General features: G+C 39.7%; 1 protein-coding gene across 1 annotated transcript in view; it reads left to right on the plus strand.

Moving 5' to 3' along the window:
* LOC115439494 (voltage-dependent T-type calcium channel subunit alpha-1G-like) overlaps positions 1-18,070 on the plus strand; it is a 107,867-nt gene that overhangs the window by 13,264 nt on the left and 76,533 nt on the right. The window contains exons 3-5 of the mRNA XM_030163308.1: positions 2,768-2,953; positions 11,556-11,670; positions 14,394-14,549. Of these exons, the coding sequence (XP_030019168.1) occupies positions 2,768-2,953; positions 11,556-11,670; positions 14,394-14,549 (457 nt within the window). The remainder of the gene's footprint in view (positions 1-2,767; positions 2,954-11,555; positions 11,671-14,393; positions 14,550-18,070) is intronic.

Genomic DNA, 18,070 nt, shown 5'->3' on the forward strand with positions numbered 1-18,070 from the left:
GTTTGTAACGCCCACTCCGACGTTTGTAACGCCCACTCTGACGTTTGTAACGCCCACTCTGACGTTTATAACGCCCACTCCGACGTTTATAACGCCCACTCTGACGTATGTAACGCCCACTCTGACGTTTGTAACGCCCACTCTGATGTTTATAACGCCCACTCTGACGTTTGTAACGCCCACTCTGACGTTTATACCGCCCACTCTGACGTTTGTAACGCCCACTCTGATGTTTATACCACCCACTCCGACGTTTGTAACGCCCACTCTGATGTTTATACCACCCACTCTGACGTTTATAACGCCCACTCCGACGTTTATAACGCCCACTCCGACGTTTGTAACGCCCACTCCGACGTTTGTAACGCCCACTCTGACGTTTGTAACGCCCACTCCGACGTTTATAACGCCCACTCCGACGTTTATAACACCCACTCTGACGTATGTAACGCCCACTCTGACGTTTGTAACGCCCACTCTGATGTTTATAACGCCCACTCTGACGTTTGTAACGCCCACTCTGATGTTTATACCGCCCACTCTGACGTTTTGTAACGCCCACTCTGACGTTTATAACGCCCACTCCGACGTTTGTAACGCCCACTCTGATGTTTATACCACCCACTCTGACGTTTATAACGCCCACTCCGACGTTTATAACGCCCCACTCCGACGTTTGTAACGCCCACTCTGACGTTTGTAACGCCCACTCTGACGTTTATAACGCCCACTCCGACGTTTGTAACGCCCACTCCGACGTTTGTAACGCCCACTCTGACGTTTGTAACGCCCACTCCGACGTTTGTAACGCCCACTCTGACGTTTGTAACGCCCACTCCGACGTTTGTAACGCCCACTCCGATGTTTATAACGCCCACTCTGACGTTTGTAACGCCCACTCTGACGTTTATAACGCCCACTCCGACGTTTATAACGCCCACTCCGACGTTTGTAACGCCCACTCTGACGTTTGTAACGCCCACTCCGACGTTTATAACGCCCACTCCGACGTTTGTAACGCCCACTCCGACGTTTATAACGCCCACTCCGACGTTTGTAACGCCCACTCCGACGTTTATAACGCCCACTCCGACGTTTATAACGCCCACTCCGACGTTTATAACGCCCACTCCGACGTTTGTAACGCCCACTCCGACGTTTGTAACGCCCACTCTGACGTTTATAACGCCCACTCTGACGTTTATAACGCCCACTCTGACGTATGTAACACCCACTCTGACGTTTATAACGCCCACTCTGACGTTTATAACGCCCACTCTGACGTTTATAACGCCCACTCTGACGTTTATAACGCCCACTCCGACGTTTATAACGCCCACTCCGACGTTTGTAACGCCCACTCTGACGTTTGTAACGCCCACTCCGACGTTTATAACGCCCACTCCGACGTTTGTAACGCCCACTCCGACGTTTATAACGCCCACTCCGACGTTTGTAACGCCCACTCCGACGTTTATAACGCCCACTCCGACGTTTGTAATGCCCACTCCGACGTTTGTAACGCCCACTCTGACGTCTGTAACGCCCACTCTGACGTTTATAACGCCCACTCTGACGTATGTAACACCCACTCTGACGTTTATAACGCCCACTCTGACGTTTATAACGCCCACTCTGACGTTTATACCGCCCACTCTGACGTTTATACCGCCTACTCTGACGTTTGTAATGCCCACTCCGACGTTTGTAATGCCCACTCCGACGTTTGTAACGCCCACTCTGACGTTTATAACGCCCACTCTGACGTTTATAATGCCCACTCTGACGTATGTAACACCCACTCTGACGTTTATACCACCCACTCTGACGTTTATAACGCCCACTCCGACGTTTGTAATGCCCACTCCGACGTTTGTAACGCCCACTCTGACGTTTATAACGCCCACTCTGACGTTTATAACGCCCACTCTGACGTATGTAACACCCACTCTGACGTTTATAACGCCCACTCTGATGTTTATAACGCCCACTCTGACGTTTATACCACCCACTCTGACGTTTATAATGCCCACTCTGACGTATGTAACACCCACTCTGACGTTTATACCGCCTACTCTGACGTTTATACCGCCCACTCTGATGTTTATACCGCCCACTCTGACGTTTATACCGCCCACTCTGATGTTTATACCACCCACTCTGACGTTTATACCGCCCACTCTGACGTTTATAACGCCCACTCTGACGTTTATACCACCCACTCTGACGTGTATAACGCCCACTCTGACGTATGTAACACCCACTCTGATGTTTATACCACCCACTCTGATGTTTATAACGCCCACTCTGATGTATGTAACACCCACTCTGATGTTTATACCACCCACTCTGATGTTTATAACGCCCACTCTGATGTATGTAACACCCACTCTGATGTTTATAGCGCCCACTCTGACATTCATACCACCTAACGTGGTCTAAGTGAGTTTACTCAGACCACCTTCCATCCCTTAGCGTATGCAGCCACTCTGACACATCTTCAGTCTTTGCAGAGTCACTTACTTCCGTTGCTTTTTGTTGAACATCAGGTGTGACACAGTGGATCAAAAGTCTGCTCACAACTACATGTTAAATCACTTAAGTGACATATTCTGTTTTGTCTGGCACATCTAGTACTAATGTCAAACAAATGTCTCTGGGTTAGAATGATTTTAATTGCAGTTGCGTCACTGTTCAAATCTTCAAATGTTTGGTTGTGGGATCCGGTCCGTCTCCTCAGTTCTTACAGATGTGTGTCCTTCCACAGTGTGTGGGAGATCGTGGGTCAACAGGGTGGGGGTCTGTCAGTGCTGAGGACCTTCCGACTGATGCGGGTGCTGAAGCTGGTCCGCTTCATGCCGGCCCTGCAGAGGCAGCTGGTGGTCCTAATGAAGACCATGGACAACGTGGCCACCTTCTGTATGCTGCTCATGCTCTTCATTTTCATCTTCAGGTATGAAACATTTGACTGGATGACCTTCCATCCTGTTGTCCTTTTCCACGTATACTTGGTGCTCTCACTGTTCTCAAGGCTTTTTATGAACTGAACTTTTATTCACTTCATAAAAACAACAGAGAGATTTCAACTAGAACCAGATGGATAAAGTAGAAAGAGGAGGATCAGTGATCATGAAATAGATCCTGCAGATGAAACCGAAGCCACAAAGATGTGAAAAGAAAGTAAATTATTTGATAAGTGCACAATAACGTGGACATGGGAGCAGTGAGAGGCAGTAATCACTGCAGACATCTGACAGGAAGAATCAGCTGATGATGTGGGATGACAAGACTGTCATGGACGTATATGCCTACATTAGAGGCTTTGTGCCGAGTTTGTGTGTGCTCAACAGAACCAGAGGACCAGAATGCACATGCAGACAAACACATCCAATAGTCTGGACCAGGAAGCTTCTGACTCTGTGTTGGGATTATTTTACTGTGGGTACGGTTCCACAATGTTTTTTAAATCCGATGTATTTTTCCAGAAGAAATTAATCCACAACTAAAGTACTTTCTCTTCTGTTTCCATGGAAATGTTAAACCTGAATAAAGGTTTACATGAGAAATGTTTATTGGGTTCTGGCAGCCCTTCTGTTAGCTTAGCTTAGCCCTTCTGTTAGCTTAGCTTAGCATAGTCACTGCATTTCCATGGTCACACGTAGCCAGTTTTTTAACGGTGATTTGTCATCTTTTGTCAGTGATTTTGTCAAATCCGATTCTCTCTAATTATTTCTTCAGATCTGCGACTTACTGCACTCATACAATCTGTGGACTGTTGTGTTGACGGAAGTTGGAAAATCTTTTTGTTGAAGGGATGCATGCGCTAAATTAGCTTTGCTTTAGCGTTTTAGCTTTGCATTAGTTTTTATTTCCCAGATTTTCTTCCTGCAGTAAGTCACATGACCATGATCTGAGCCTCAGTTTGTGATCATATTGACCCCAGCGGACTAAAGGAATGATTAGGGAGAACTGAACTGACCCAAATCACTCCTAAAATACTACAAATCACCTCTAAAAGCCTGGCTACGTCTGAGCAGAGGAATGAAGCCATTCTGCTAAGCTAGGCTAAGCTAAGCTAACATTAGGGCTGCAGTTCAAACTGTTTGTCCCACTTGTGGAACTCATTAGTTCAGGACAAATGAATGAATCCAAAGCCAGTGTTGAACTGTTCCTTCAGGGTTTTCCAGGCTGGTAGATCCCATCAGAATATTCCACTGGAACGCTTTGGGAAGACTAGACTGCAGTGCAGATTCTTCCACCAGCGCAGAATGTGTGCGTCATCGCCACAGGACAAGACACTGAGCATGTGCAGAATGGAAGGAATAAAGTCCAAACGGAATAAAGGCTTTACATGTCCAGGAAGAATTTAGAGCGCAGTTAAAAGAGGATTAAACCACTGACTTTAATCAGGTTTAAATTTAATCTGAACTGTTCTGTTTCAACTGGAATAAGGTGTTTACATGGACATCTGAAATAGGATCCAACCTGTAATCAGATTAAACCAGGAAGAAAAGTTGTCATGGAAACGTACAGCATGTGACATTTGCAGCAGCATGGCATGTATTATTCTGTAAAATCATGTAGGGTGAATTACCCAAATGTGGGACATTTTTGTATTTGGGACTTCTGTCGTATAATGCAGTGTTAAGCCAACATAGTAATGTAATGATCATAATAATGTATAATGCAAAGTGTAAATGTCAGTGTCAGGCAGTGTCCACAGTAGGACAATTCACCCTATGTAAGTGCACTTCCAAAAACACACCAAAGTAACAGACTTCCTTTTCTGCGCATAAATAAACACCCCCTGATTTGAATGAAGAGTTGCCAGCTTGACTCAGACGAAGCCTGTTCATTGATCCTTTATCTGCAGTTGAACTTCAGTACTGGTGTCTGAATAAAAGACAGACTTACTGCATGTTCAAACACAATAACACCGCCAGTGCCAATGTCTTATTACATTCACTTCTTCCTTTATTACATTCACTTCTTCCTTTATTACATTCACTTCTTCCTTTATGACATTCACTTCTTCCATTATTACATTCACTTCTTCCATTATTACATTCACTTCTTCCTTTATTACATTCACTTCTTCCATTATTACATTCACTTCTTCTTTTATTACATTCACTTCTTCCTTTATGACATTCACTTCTTCCATTATTACATTCACTTCTTCCATTATTACATTCACTTCTTCCTTTATGACATTCACTTCTTCCATTATTACATTCACTTCTTCCATTATTACATTCACTTCTTCCATGATTACATTCACTTCTTCCATGATTACATTCACTTCTTCCATTATTACATTCACTTCTTCCTTTATGACATTCACTTCTTCCATTATTACATTCACTTCTTCCATTATTACATTCACTTCTTCCTTTATTACATTCACTTCTTCCTTTATGACATTCACTTCTTCCATTATTACATTCACTTCTTCTTTTATTACATTCACTTCTTCCTTTATGACATTCACTTCTTCCATTATTACATTCACTTCTTCCATTATTACATTCACTTCTTCCTTTATTACATTCACTTCTTCCATTATTACATTCACTTCTTCTTTTATTACATTCACTTCTTCCTTTATGACATTCACTTCTTCCATTATTACATTCACTTCTTCCTTTATGACATTCACTTCTTCCATTATTACATTCACTTCTTCCATTATTACATTCACTTCTTCCTTTATTACATTCACTTCTTCCTTTATGACATTCACTTCTTCCATTATTACATTCACTTCTTCTTTTATTACATTCACTTCTTCCTTTATGACATTCACTTCTTCCTTTATTACATTCACTTCTTCTTTTATTACATTCACTTCTTCCTTTATTACATTCACTTCTTCCATTATTACATTCACTTCTTCCATTATTACATTCACTTCTTCCTTTATGACATTCACTTCTTCCATTATTACATTCACTTCTTCTTTTATTACATTCACTTCTTCCTTTATGACATTCACTTCTTCCATTATTACATTCACTTCTTCTTTTATTACATTCACTTCTTCCTTTATGACATTCACTTCTTCCATTATTACATTCACTTCTTCTTTTATTACATTCACTTCTTCCTTTATGACATTCACTTCTTCCATTATTACATTCACTTCTTCTTTTATTACATTCACTTCTTCCTTTATGACATTCACTTCTTCCATTATTACATTCACTTCTTCTTTTATTACATTCACTTCTTCCTTTATGACATTCACTTCTCTCCATTATTACATTCACTTCTTCTTTTATTACATTCACTTCTTCCTTTATGACATTCACTTCTTCCATTATTACATTCACTTCTTCTTTTATTACATTCACTTCTTCCTTTATGACATTCACTTCTTCCATTATTACATTCACTTCTTCTTTTATTACATTCACTTCTTCCTTTATGACATTCACTTCTTCCTTTATGACATTCACTTCTTCTTTTATTACTTTCACTTCTTCCTTTATGACATTCACTTCTTCCATGATTACATTCACTTCTTCTTTTATTACATTCACTTCTTCCTTTATGACATTCACTTCTTCCATTATTACATTCACTTCTTCTTTTATTACATTCACTTCTTCCTTTATGACATGCCTTATGAGGCCTGTGTTCGAAGGGTCAAGCTGAGTCCATCTGAGGATGATCTAAGTGTGTTTTCCGTCTCCCTTATGCTCATCTTTATCACATGTATTTACACTTCTTCAAAGTTGAGGTTCCTTCTCTTCAAATCTCAAACTAGACGACTTAATTCAAAGTAGGCGATCACACTAAGTGAAGACAAGAGGACACTTGAACAGCTGGCATTGTGACTGACCTCAGCTGAACACTTGTGTTGGGTATCACAGAGTAATCCAGTCGGCAGGACTCAAAAATAATACGTAAAAATAATGAGAAACAACAATAGTACAACTATCCTGAGTTTGCACAGGTCTGGTTGTGTTCCAGTCTTTATTTCCCCCTTACATGTAACATTTCCACTGATCTATTTTTATGTGTGAATGTTTAATTAGTATGTATTTAGACAGTGATTGGACTGTGTAATACACATCCAAGAAAAAACCCAGTATTTCACTAGATAACGTTTAGCTTTGATAACAGGACATATTCAGTGGAATATCCTCTACGCTATGAAATGCTAACACTGTGTCACAATAAATGTCACAATAAATGTCACAATAAATGTCCATCTGGGATTTACATGTGTTTTTGGTCCAGATCTTGTGTGGATGATGGGAGTCTGTGTAAAGTCCAAGATTCACAAAAGTGTTCATGTCTGGACTTTGTGGTTCCGGTCAGTACTCTGTAGTTCTGGTCTGGATTCTGGATTCTGTGGTTCAGTTCTATCCTCTGTGGTTCTGGTCTAGATTCTGTGGTTCAGTTCTATCCTCTGTGGTTCTGGTCTAGATTCTGTGGTTCAGTTCTATACTCTGTGGTTCTGGTCTAGATTCTGTGGTTCAGTTCTATACTCTGTGGTTCTGGTCTGGATTCTCTTTGTGCTCTCTGTCAAAGGTTCAGGTTAAAGAGCCTGTTGCATCTGAAACATATGAATCTGGGTTAGAGGTTAGGGTTAGGGTTAGAAGGTTAGGGTTAATAGGGTTAGGGGGGTTAGGGTTGATAATAATTTGAACTAGAGAAGCACTCGGAGAGCACAGACCTCCGCCAAGGCAGACCAACACACACACACACACACACACACCCCCATCACCACCAAAATCTAATAATTTCTTCCTTGTGCCAGTATCAACATTTCCTGAAAATTTCATGAAATCCGTCCATAACTTTTTGAGTTATCCTGCTAACAAACAAACAAAAACGCAAACAAACAAAGCGAAGCGATCAGAACACCTCCTGGCGGAGGTAAACAGGTCCTATTGGAAAAGGTCGGTACAGTAACTGCCGTGACCAGGGTCTGGATGCTGGCTGGACTGTCTTTCTGACAGGTGGGAAAACTGGAAGTTTATATTTAAGTACGACTACCACTGAAGAAATGATCAGGGATTATTTGGATGCAGGCACACTTATACCACTGTTTGACAGAAGTATAAACTTCTGGTGTTCCCACCTGTCAGACAGACAGTCCAATCAGCATCCAAATCCTGGTCATGGCAGGTACCAACCTTTTCCGGTAGGACCTTTTTTTGTGTGTGTGTAATTTTCTTTTTCTTGTGTGTGTATCTGTTTTTTTCTTGTTTGTGTGATTTGCTTTTGTGTGTGTGTGTTTTTTTTTCTTGTGTACTTTGTGATTTGTCGCTGTGGTTTGCCCTCCAGGGCCACCGTAGGGACACAGATATTTTCTTCTTACTAATGGGGAGAAAAAATTAAATATTTACCCCAATAGTTTGCTGCTTTCTTAGTGTTTCCAAACTGTCAGACATTTTCACCACCTGTTACTGTCAGTAATCATCCAGTGATGCTGTCCATGGTCCTGAACTGAACCTGGCATGAACACGTCGGTCTGACTCATGGTTGGACCCGCTCTAAACTCCAGTGGATTTGTTGCATGACAGTGGTCTGTTCAGGCTGTTTGTCCAACTCTAGGTTAGTGTGTTGGAACGTCATCATCATGTCAAAGTACATCATTTAAGATTAGAATATGTTAATCCAGTATCAAATTGAATTAATTAGTCCCTTTACTAACATTTAACTGTAGTTGTAGTTATTTCATCAGAATTAAATGTGACCAGCTGAATATATCACTCACTTGAATAAAACTTTCTGTTCAGATTGTATGTAATTCTTACCATCATTTTGCCCTGGGCCCTTTAAAAGGGTGTCATGATTCTGTTGATTAAGGGACCACCCACTGGCATAAATGACATCCTGCATACGGTCTCCTCCTCACAGGTCCACTCTAGGGTCAAAGTTAGGTTGGAGCCATGGATTGCTCCATGGCAGGACGTCATACGCAGGATGTCATGCCTCTAACCTAACTTTGACCCTAAAATGGATCTGATGGGTCTGACAGCTCTGATGGGCTGTTGGAGCCGGTCCCAGCTACCACTTCACCACCTCTTCTACCACTTCACCACTTCTTCTACCACTTCACCACTTCTTCTACCACAGGGCTGTCAAACTCATGTTAGTTCAGTTCCACATTCAGCTAAACTTGATCTGCAATGGACCAAACCAGTAAAATAATAACAGAATAATATAGAAATAATGTCATCTCCAAACTTTTCTCTACGATTTAGAGCAAAAAGAGTAAATTTACATTATGAAAAGGTTTACATCCACAAACTATCCTTTCAAAGGATGTGAATAACATGAACAAACTGAAAAAATCAGTGTAATTTGAACACTATTCTGCCTCAGTTTATCATTTACACATGTTCATTATAACTTACAGATCACAGTGGATCTACAAACACACAAAACATTTAATAACAGGAAGAATCTTATTAAAATTGTACTGACTTCTCTTTAGACATTTCAGGTTGTTCATATTTGTTCAGTTTATTCACATTTTTTGCGAAATTATACTTTGTTTTAGTGTAAATGAATGAATATATTTACATTTACAAAGAGAAAAATTTGGAGTTGTCATTATTTCTCTGTTATTCTGATAGTATTTGACTGGTCCTGCCCACTGCAGATTGAACTGCTCTGAATGTGGAACCTGAACTGAAAGGATTGTTCATATTTTAGTGTAATTTTTGCATTTCACAAATTCATCCCAAGGGCCGGACTGGACCCTTTGGAGGGCCAAATTTGGCCCCTGGGGCGCATGTTTGACACCTGTGTTCTACCACTTCACCACTATGACACCCTTTTAAAGGGCCCAGGGCAAAATGATGGTAAGAATTACATACAATCTGAACAGAAAGTTTTATTCAAGTGAGTGATATATTCAGCTGGTCACATTTAATTCTGATGAAATAACTACAACTACAGTTAAATGTTAGTAAAGGGACTAATTAATTCAATTTGATACTGGATTAACATATTCTAATCTTAAATGATGTACTTTGACATGATGATGACGTTCCAACACACTAACCTAGAGTTGGACAAACAGCCTGAACAGACCACTGTCATGCAACAAATCCACTGGAGTTTAGAGCAGGTCCAACCATGAGTCAGACCGACGTGTTCATGCCAGGTTCAGTTCAGGACCATGGACAGCATCACTGGATGATTACTGACAGTAACAGGTGGTGAAAATGTCTGACAGTTTGGAAACACTAAGAAAGCAGCAAACTATTGGGGTAAATATTTAATTTTTTCTCCCCATTAGTAAGAAGAAAATATCTGTGTCCCTACGGTGGCCCTGGAGGGCAAACCACAGTGACAAATCACAAAGTACACAAGAAGAAGAGAGGCACACAAGAAAAAAAAATCACATAAACAAGAAAAAAAAAAGCACACACACAAAAAAGAAATTCACACAAATACGAAAACACACACACACACACACACACACACACAAGAAACTCACACAAACAAGAAAAAAAAAAAAAACAGACACCCACACACAAGAAAAAGAAAATCACACAAACAAGAAAACGGTCCTACTGGAAAAGGTACCTTCTGTGACCAGGATCTGGATGCTGATTGGACCATTCTGCGTATGGTCTCCTCCTTCACAGGTCCACTTTAGGGTCAAAGTTAGGCTGGAGCCATGCTCCAACTCCTAACCCTAACCCTAACCCTAAACTAGATTTAGGATTATAATGGAAGAACTGTTTGGACAATATGCATGTTTTAGAATCAATTTGAAACTTTCTGTATGGCTGAAACACAATGTAAACGATAACGTCACTCATAACCCTGACCCAAATAGAATAGAATAGAATAGAATAGAATAGAATAGAATAGAATAGAACAGAAGAGGAAGGGAGGAATTTGAGAAATGCAAAAATTACACTAAAGATGTGAACAATCCTTTCATTTCAGGTTCCACATTCAGAGCAGTTCAATCTGCAGTGGGCAGGACCAGTCCAATACTGTCAGAAGAACAGAGAAATAATGACAACTGACAGTGTTTCTCTTTGTAAATGTAAATATTTTCATGTATTTAAACTAAAACAAAGTTTAATTTTGGAAAAAATGTGAATAAACTGAACAAATATGAACAACCTGAAATGTCTTAAGAGAAGTCAGTACAATTTTACCAATATTCTGTCTGTTCTGAAATGTTGTGTGTGTTTGTAGATCCACTGGGATCTGTACGTTCTAATGTACATGTGGAAATGATAAACTGAGGCAGAATAGTGTTCAAATTACACTGATTTTTTTCAGTTTGTTCATGTTATTCACATCTTTTGAAAGGATAGTTTGTAGATGGAAACCTGTTCATAATGTAAATGTACTTTTTTCGCTCTAAAACAGAGAAAAGTTTGGAGTTGACCTTATTTCTATATAATTCTGTTGTTATTTTCCTGGTTGGGCCCACTGCAGATCAGATTCAGCTGAATATGGAACTGAACTGACAGGAGTTGGACAGACCTGCTTTAATGGGTTGGTGTGATTTTTAAATCTGTAAATACTGACTGTTCATTTCCTGTTTGTCTGTTTTCCTGTGTCAGTATCCTTGGAATGCATCTGTTCGGTTGTAAGTTTGGTTCTGAGAGGGATGGAGACACTCTGCCAGACAGGAAGAACTTTGACTCTCTCCTCTGGGCCATCGTCACAGTTTTCCAGGTGAGCGCTGGTGCTTTTCTCTCTTCTTCTGCTCTGTTCATCTTCAGGACTCCCTGGGCTGTGGCGCCACTTCACAGTGGGTGGAGTTCATCAAAGGTCAGCGGCGTGGATGACCGATAGGGATGTGAATTCATCCACCATCAGGAAGGTTCAAGTCTCTGTGGGATCAAAGTGTACCTACCCAAGTGCCCTTGAGCAGTGACTCCTGCTGGGTTGTCACTGTCTAAACCTGTCCCCAGTCACAGGCTGAAAAGGCAGCATCCTCCTGAAGAAATCGAATAGATCCAATCAGATATTCTCTCCACTCTCTCCCCTCCTTTGCCTCTCCATTATCCATCTCCCTCAGTTTTTACACTCAACTCATTTCCATTTTTAAATACAAACTTTTGCATCTTCTATCATGTCACCTTGAATTAGTGGAAATGGCCCACAGTGACGTCCGACATTCAGCCTTCAACAATAAAATCACTTCAGATTTTGTATAATTCATTGATCTTACCCTATTTAAGTGACTGTTTGGAGGTATAGGGAAATACATATGCAAGTTCATTACACACACTGTTTCTGCTGCAAAAAAGAGCAACAAGAATCAATCACAATGTTGGTTTTGGTGAACACACAAATCCACTATTTTTACCTTTATCTAAAACTGTAAAACTCATTGACCTTGTGGAGTTCAAAACTATTCAAATACTGTATAAAGCAAAGAATAACTGACTGATGGGCAATATTCAAGAAATATTTAGTGAAAGAGAGGGAGGCTATGATTTAAGGGGAAAATTAAATTTACAGATTCATAAAGTACGCACTAGGTTCAAAAGTTTCTGTATGACCACCTGTGGAGGAAAACTGTGTGTGGAGATCAAACAAATATCAAACATAATTCAGTTTAAAAAAAGATATAAAAAATTATTCTTGAGAGGTCCAGTTTTTAATAAAGACACTGAGTTCTGTTTGTTTCTGGATGATGTTGTACTGATAAATCTGCTGGAATTAGTGAAGAAAACGGTTGAACTGTTGAGTCTGTTTGTACGACTGCACTGACATGAACAGACTGGTGTGAATGATTCAGTTACTGCAGGATGGATTAGATGTGGTTCGATGCTAAAATTAGGAAAATAGTATAGTTGGATTCTTATATTAAGTTAGTGATAAAGGTGTAAAAGCACTGAGGGGTTGGATTAAATCAGTTTAGACTTCTTCCTACTCCTTTTTGACCATGCAATATTCAGACTTATATGTGCTGAAGAGAGATTCTGTCCATTTAAATGTTTTATTTTGTTTATTTTGTTTTATTATTGTTTTTTCTTTGCATGTTTGAAATAAATAAATAAATAAATCAAATCAACCTCTCCATAAAATATGCAGTATATTTATCACCCTTAATATAAGAACTCTTCATAATTGACTGAAAAATAACCAGGATCCATGTAAAGTATCAGCATGTTGAGAACACTGGACTGACATGTGTACTGAAAACCTACATGAAGTACATAAAGTAAAGTACATGAAGTACATAAAGTAAAGTACATAAAGTACATGAGGTCCATGAAGTTCATGAGGACCACATCAGAGTTTCTGAGGGTTCAGAAAAAGCCTGAACTTTAGGCCCAACAGTATTTTGACACTGATACTGACAAGACTTAAACATTATAATCCTACTACTAAGAAAGATGTTCAAACCCTTATATACTCTTTAATAATAATAAAGATAATCAACCCCTTGTATACTCTTTACGTAGACCTTTTCTTACCAAACAGAAACATAAGGAAAACCCCAGATCTGTTTTCTGTTCAGTTTGTGTTGTTAAGATCTGTTTGGAATCGTTCAAAAAGTCTGAACTGTCCCAGTTTAGTCTGAAGCAGTCTATTAAAACAACGACAACTTCAGAAAGATGATAACATCCCATAATACCTACATATGCCACATATGTATGGGATAATAACATCCTAGAATATATGAATACCTATCCAATCCAACTTTATTTATAAAGCACTTTAAAACAACTGCAGTGGACCGAAGGGCTGTACAGAAGAAGAATTCAAACCAAAATAGAAGAAGAAAATACAGAATAGATTTAAAGACATAGAAACTGTACGAAAAAAAAGTACTATAAAGAAGAATAAATAAAAACCAAATAAAAGAATAAAATACAAGATAGATTAAAAAGCCTTACAATTAAAAACAACAAAATACATAAATAAACAAAACAGATAAATAAGAACAATAAAGTTACCTACATTTGCCACATGTGTATGGGATAATAACATCCCATAATATATGTATACTTACACGTGTCACATGTGTGTGGGATAATAACATCCCATAATATATGTATACTTACACGTGTCACATGTGTCATTTCATCATCAGACTGCATTTACACTCGTTTCCACTGGTGAACACACACTCACTGTCTTTGACTTTACATGTTGTTTCCCAACAGTTCTCATCACTTTCTGACACTTTGGTGGAAGGCCCCATGGTCTTGGTTTTCTCTCCATGAGTGAAAGACAGAGTGACCCCCCCCCCCCATCCTGTCTGAGTTCCTAATCCAGCACACAGGCATGGTGGACAGAAGCTCACAGCTCTTTGTTCTAAACTGTCGAAGAATCCTTTTAGGTCTTTGTCTTTCAGATTTCAGGTCCTCCATGCAGCTCCTATAAGCCACAGGATGCCTGGGTAAACCCTCTGCTCCTCTTTTCCCTGTGCTTTGGTCTAGATCCTAACTCAGGAGGACTGGAATAAGGTTTTGTACAACGGCATGGCGTCCACCACGCCTGTGGCCGCGCTCTACTTCATCGCTCTCATGACCTTTGGAAACTACGTCCTCTTCAACCTGTTGGTGGCCATCCTGGTGGAAGGCTTCCAGACTGAGGTAACATGAAACTGTCCGCTCAAGCTATTGTCTGTGAAAACTATGGAGCAAATCCTTTTATACTTTGTTTAGTTTTGCATTATTATTATTATTATTATTATTATTACTCAGATTTAATGTGAATTATTTCTGTTGGAAGTGAAACATGTTATAGATACTGTTCGTATTACGACAGCGTATTAGGGCCATGTACGAAAATAAAAACGTTTTTCACTACGAGAATAAAGTCGTACTTTTTAAAAACTCATTATTTAACGAGAATAAAGTCATTATTTAACAAGAATAAAGTCATTATTTAACAAGAATAAAGCCGTACTTTTATGAGATTAAACTCATAATATTTTGAAAATTCGACAGTTTCCAGTTTTACAGTGAAGGACAGGAGTGAAGCAGATCCTTTTCCTTCTGTTGGACTTATAAACTCACAGTGGAATCCAGTTTGTTCAGGAACTCAACCCCTCTGTGTTCAGTTCTGCTGTTTCCACTGGTAGTCCTACAGACCAACACTGCAGCAGTTTGTCCTAAACATAAGAGGACATCTAACACAAATCAGTTCAGTTCTGAGAACAAACCCAAATGTGTTCAAACTGTCTTCACAGTCCTTAAACGAACGTGTGGATGGAGGACAGACTCAGTGTTTGACCTTTGAGTCTGAACCACAGATGAAAGAAGAACTGAACTGAATGTTCACAGTTCCACATTATTCAGTGAGTTGGTACAACTTAATTCTCATTATATTATGACTTTATTCTTGAAATATAACAACTTTATTCTCATTAAATAATGTTTTTAAAACTACAACTTTATTCTCGTTAAATAACCACTTTATTCTCGTAGTGACATGCATTTTTTTATTTTCTTATGTGGCCCAATTACGCTGTCGTATCGTATAATTCGACCCTGCTAGTTTTTCTAAATATGATCTTTGAGGCTGATCTACTGCAGACGTCGAAGTTAGTCAACATGATTGTGTGTTTTTGCAGATATACACATATAATATGAACACACACACACACACTTTCAAACTCCCATTAGCACTCATGTACATGTGTGGTTGTGCTCTCTGCAGTGGGTTCGAACACACCAGTCACTGGCGCTTTCATCTTCTCCTCCTCTTCATCTTCATCTTCCTCTTCCCATGTCCCCCACTCATTCCCACTATCTTCGCAGTCATCCTCATCTTCCTTTTATTCTCACTCTTTTCGCCCACTCGTCCTCATTATTGTTTTGTGGATTTGCCAAAGCAGTCCTGACAGAAATGAAACATCCAAAGAAAACTATGGTGGTCCAACCAGACTTCAGCCTTGTCTTCTTCCTCCTTTGGCTTCATCTTCACATACCTGGTTTACTGGCATAGAATAGAATAGAACAGAATAGAATAGAATAGAATAGAATAGAATAGAATAGCTTGCATGACCCATTTAGTGTGTTTGCATTGATTAATATGCAGTATGGGCGTTTCTGCCAGAACATGCCAAATTATTGGTTGGAGTAAATGCAAATATTTAACTAGTGCACACCATGTGACTGACCAAACCTGAAACTGGCAGCGGTGGCTGATTTTGTGTCTACATTTAGCAGGTCTGAAAGGCAGGTTTGAACTGACACAGCTGCAGTTGTTGTGGAAGGAGGCGACATAGGCCCGACCCAAGGCAACACAGAGAACGAATCTGTTCTGCCAGCATCAACATTTTTGGAATAACAGAAGAAAAAAGAATTCAGACGTATGCCCCCCCACACCATACGGGACTATTGGAGAAAAGGCTAAGTGTCCACTTGATCTGATGATTGTGATTAAAAATACGTACCGACATTAGGGGGGTTTTCTATCCACATTTGTGGACAAGAGTTTCACAACTTTATACAAAAAAAAGAAAAGAAAACTGTCCACCACAAAGGACATTCCATACAAATGTGAAAAGTTTCATGTGAAAAAACTGTTGCATCCTGATGTTTCCTATATAGGCACTGATGGAATGAAAAACAAAAACAGCTGGTACTTTGTTGACATTTCCTGGGTCTCAGGAGGTTAAGTAGGGCAGTCTCCAAGACTTTGCACCTGTTGTCATCTGCACAGGCAAACTTAGTTGATCACTCGTGGCACACAAATCAACAGCATGTGCATTTTTTAGCCCAAGCAAGCAAATGTGCATCTGTTTTTGCAATCTTAGTAAATCAGGCCCTTAAAATGCAAAAAGTCTCTAGAAAATATCCCAGTAAATAGTGCAAAATACAGCCAATAAGAACATGAGACAGTGCAATGAGAGGTGGATTCATGTGTGTTTTTGTCTGGAGAGCGTCTCTGCTCATTTTCAGCTCTGTGAGGAGCCACCGCTGCGCTGATCTGGAGTAAACACAGCTTTGTTTGACTTGGACAGAGTCAAATGTTGAGGGTGAGACAGGATGAGAGGATAAATGTGCAGACTGCTCGTCTTTTATTCCTTCTTTAAGAGGTGACAACACCTAGGCTTTGATCTGGATGTTCTTGGCTCCTGGGAGAGAATAGATGTGGAAGAAAGGGGATGACAGGCCCATCAGATGTAGAATCACTGGAATGGGCTTCTCCTATTCCACAAATATCAGCAGTATTATGAAGGGATCAGACTGGAAGAGCAGAGGCACTGACAGCACATCTGAGGCCACATGAAGTCTATACATGAAGGTCAAGATGAGAAGAAATACAACAGACAGAGGAATTCAGGGGAAGGAATCCTTCCTCAGGTATTCACCATCAGTGTCAGCAGGAAGAGCCTTCAAATCCTGTCAACAGGAAGTCACACACCACCTACTGACAGGTCTGGAGCAGGGGTTCAGCCTTTTCTGTACAAATGACCCTTTATGTCATCATCATCTATCTGTCTGTCTATCTATCTATCTATCTATCTATCTATCTATCTATCTATCTATCTATCTATCTATCTATCTATCTATCTATCTATCTATCTATCTATCTATCTATCTATCTATCTATCTATCTATCTATCTAATGCTACCTGTATTATATTTCATTTCAGCTAATTGATTCAGTATTTAAATTGTAATAATATAATTTCCAAGTAACAGAAATGTTTGTGCTGAGGGTTTCAGGCATCGGTTCCACTTCATCAGGGTTTGGGTAAAACACCAGACCACAATATTTTGAACCCTGAACAAAGCAGTTTTAAAGAACTACATCTTAAAACTCAGTGGGAGTCTGAATGTGAGCTGCAGTCTCAGGTCAACATGAATATATACTTGTAGTAAAAACTCCACAAATGGATGCTTGCCTCAGGTGGCTTTATATATATATATATATATATATATATATATATATATATATATATATATATATATATATATATATATATATATATAATTTTGACATCCAGGCCAGCCAACTCCATCTGTATTGATAATAGTATTAGTTATTTAGTGGATGTGACTAAAGACAAACGCCTTTGAAATCATATGTACCTGTGGTCTGCAGAAACATGCAATAACATCATCCACTCCTGTCCACTGGGATGTGGTCTTTGTGCTCT

The sequence above is a fragment of the Sphaeramia orbicularis genome, chromosome 19, assembly GCF_902148855.1.
Source record: "Sphaeramia orbicularis chromosome 19, fSphaOr1.1, whole genome shotgun sequence".
NCBI lineage: Eukaryota > Metazoa > Chordata > Actinopteri > Kurtiformes > Apogonidae > Sphaeramia > Sphaeramia orbicularis.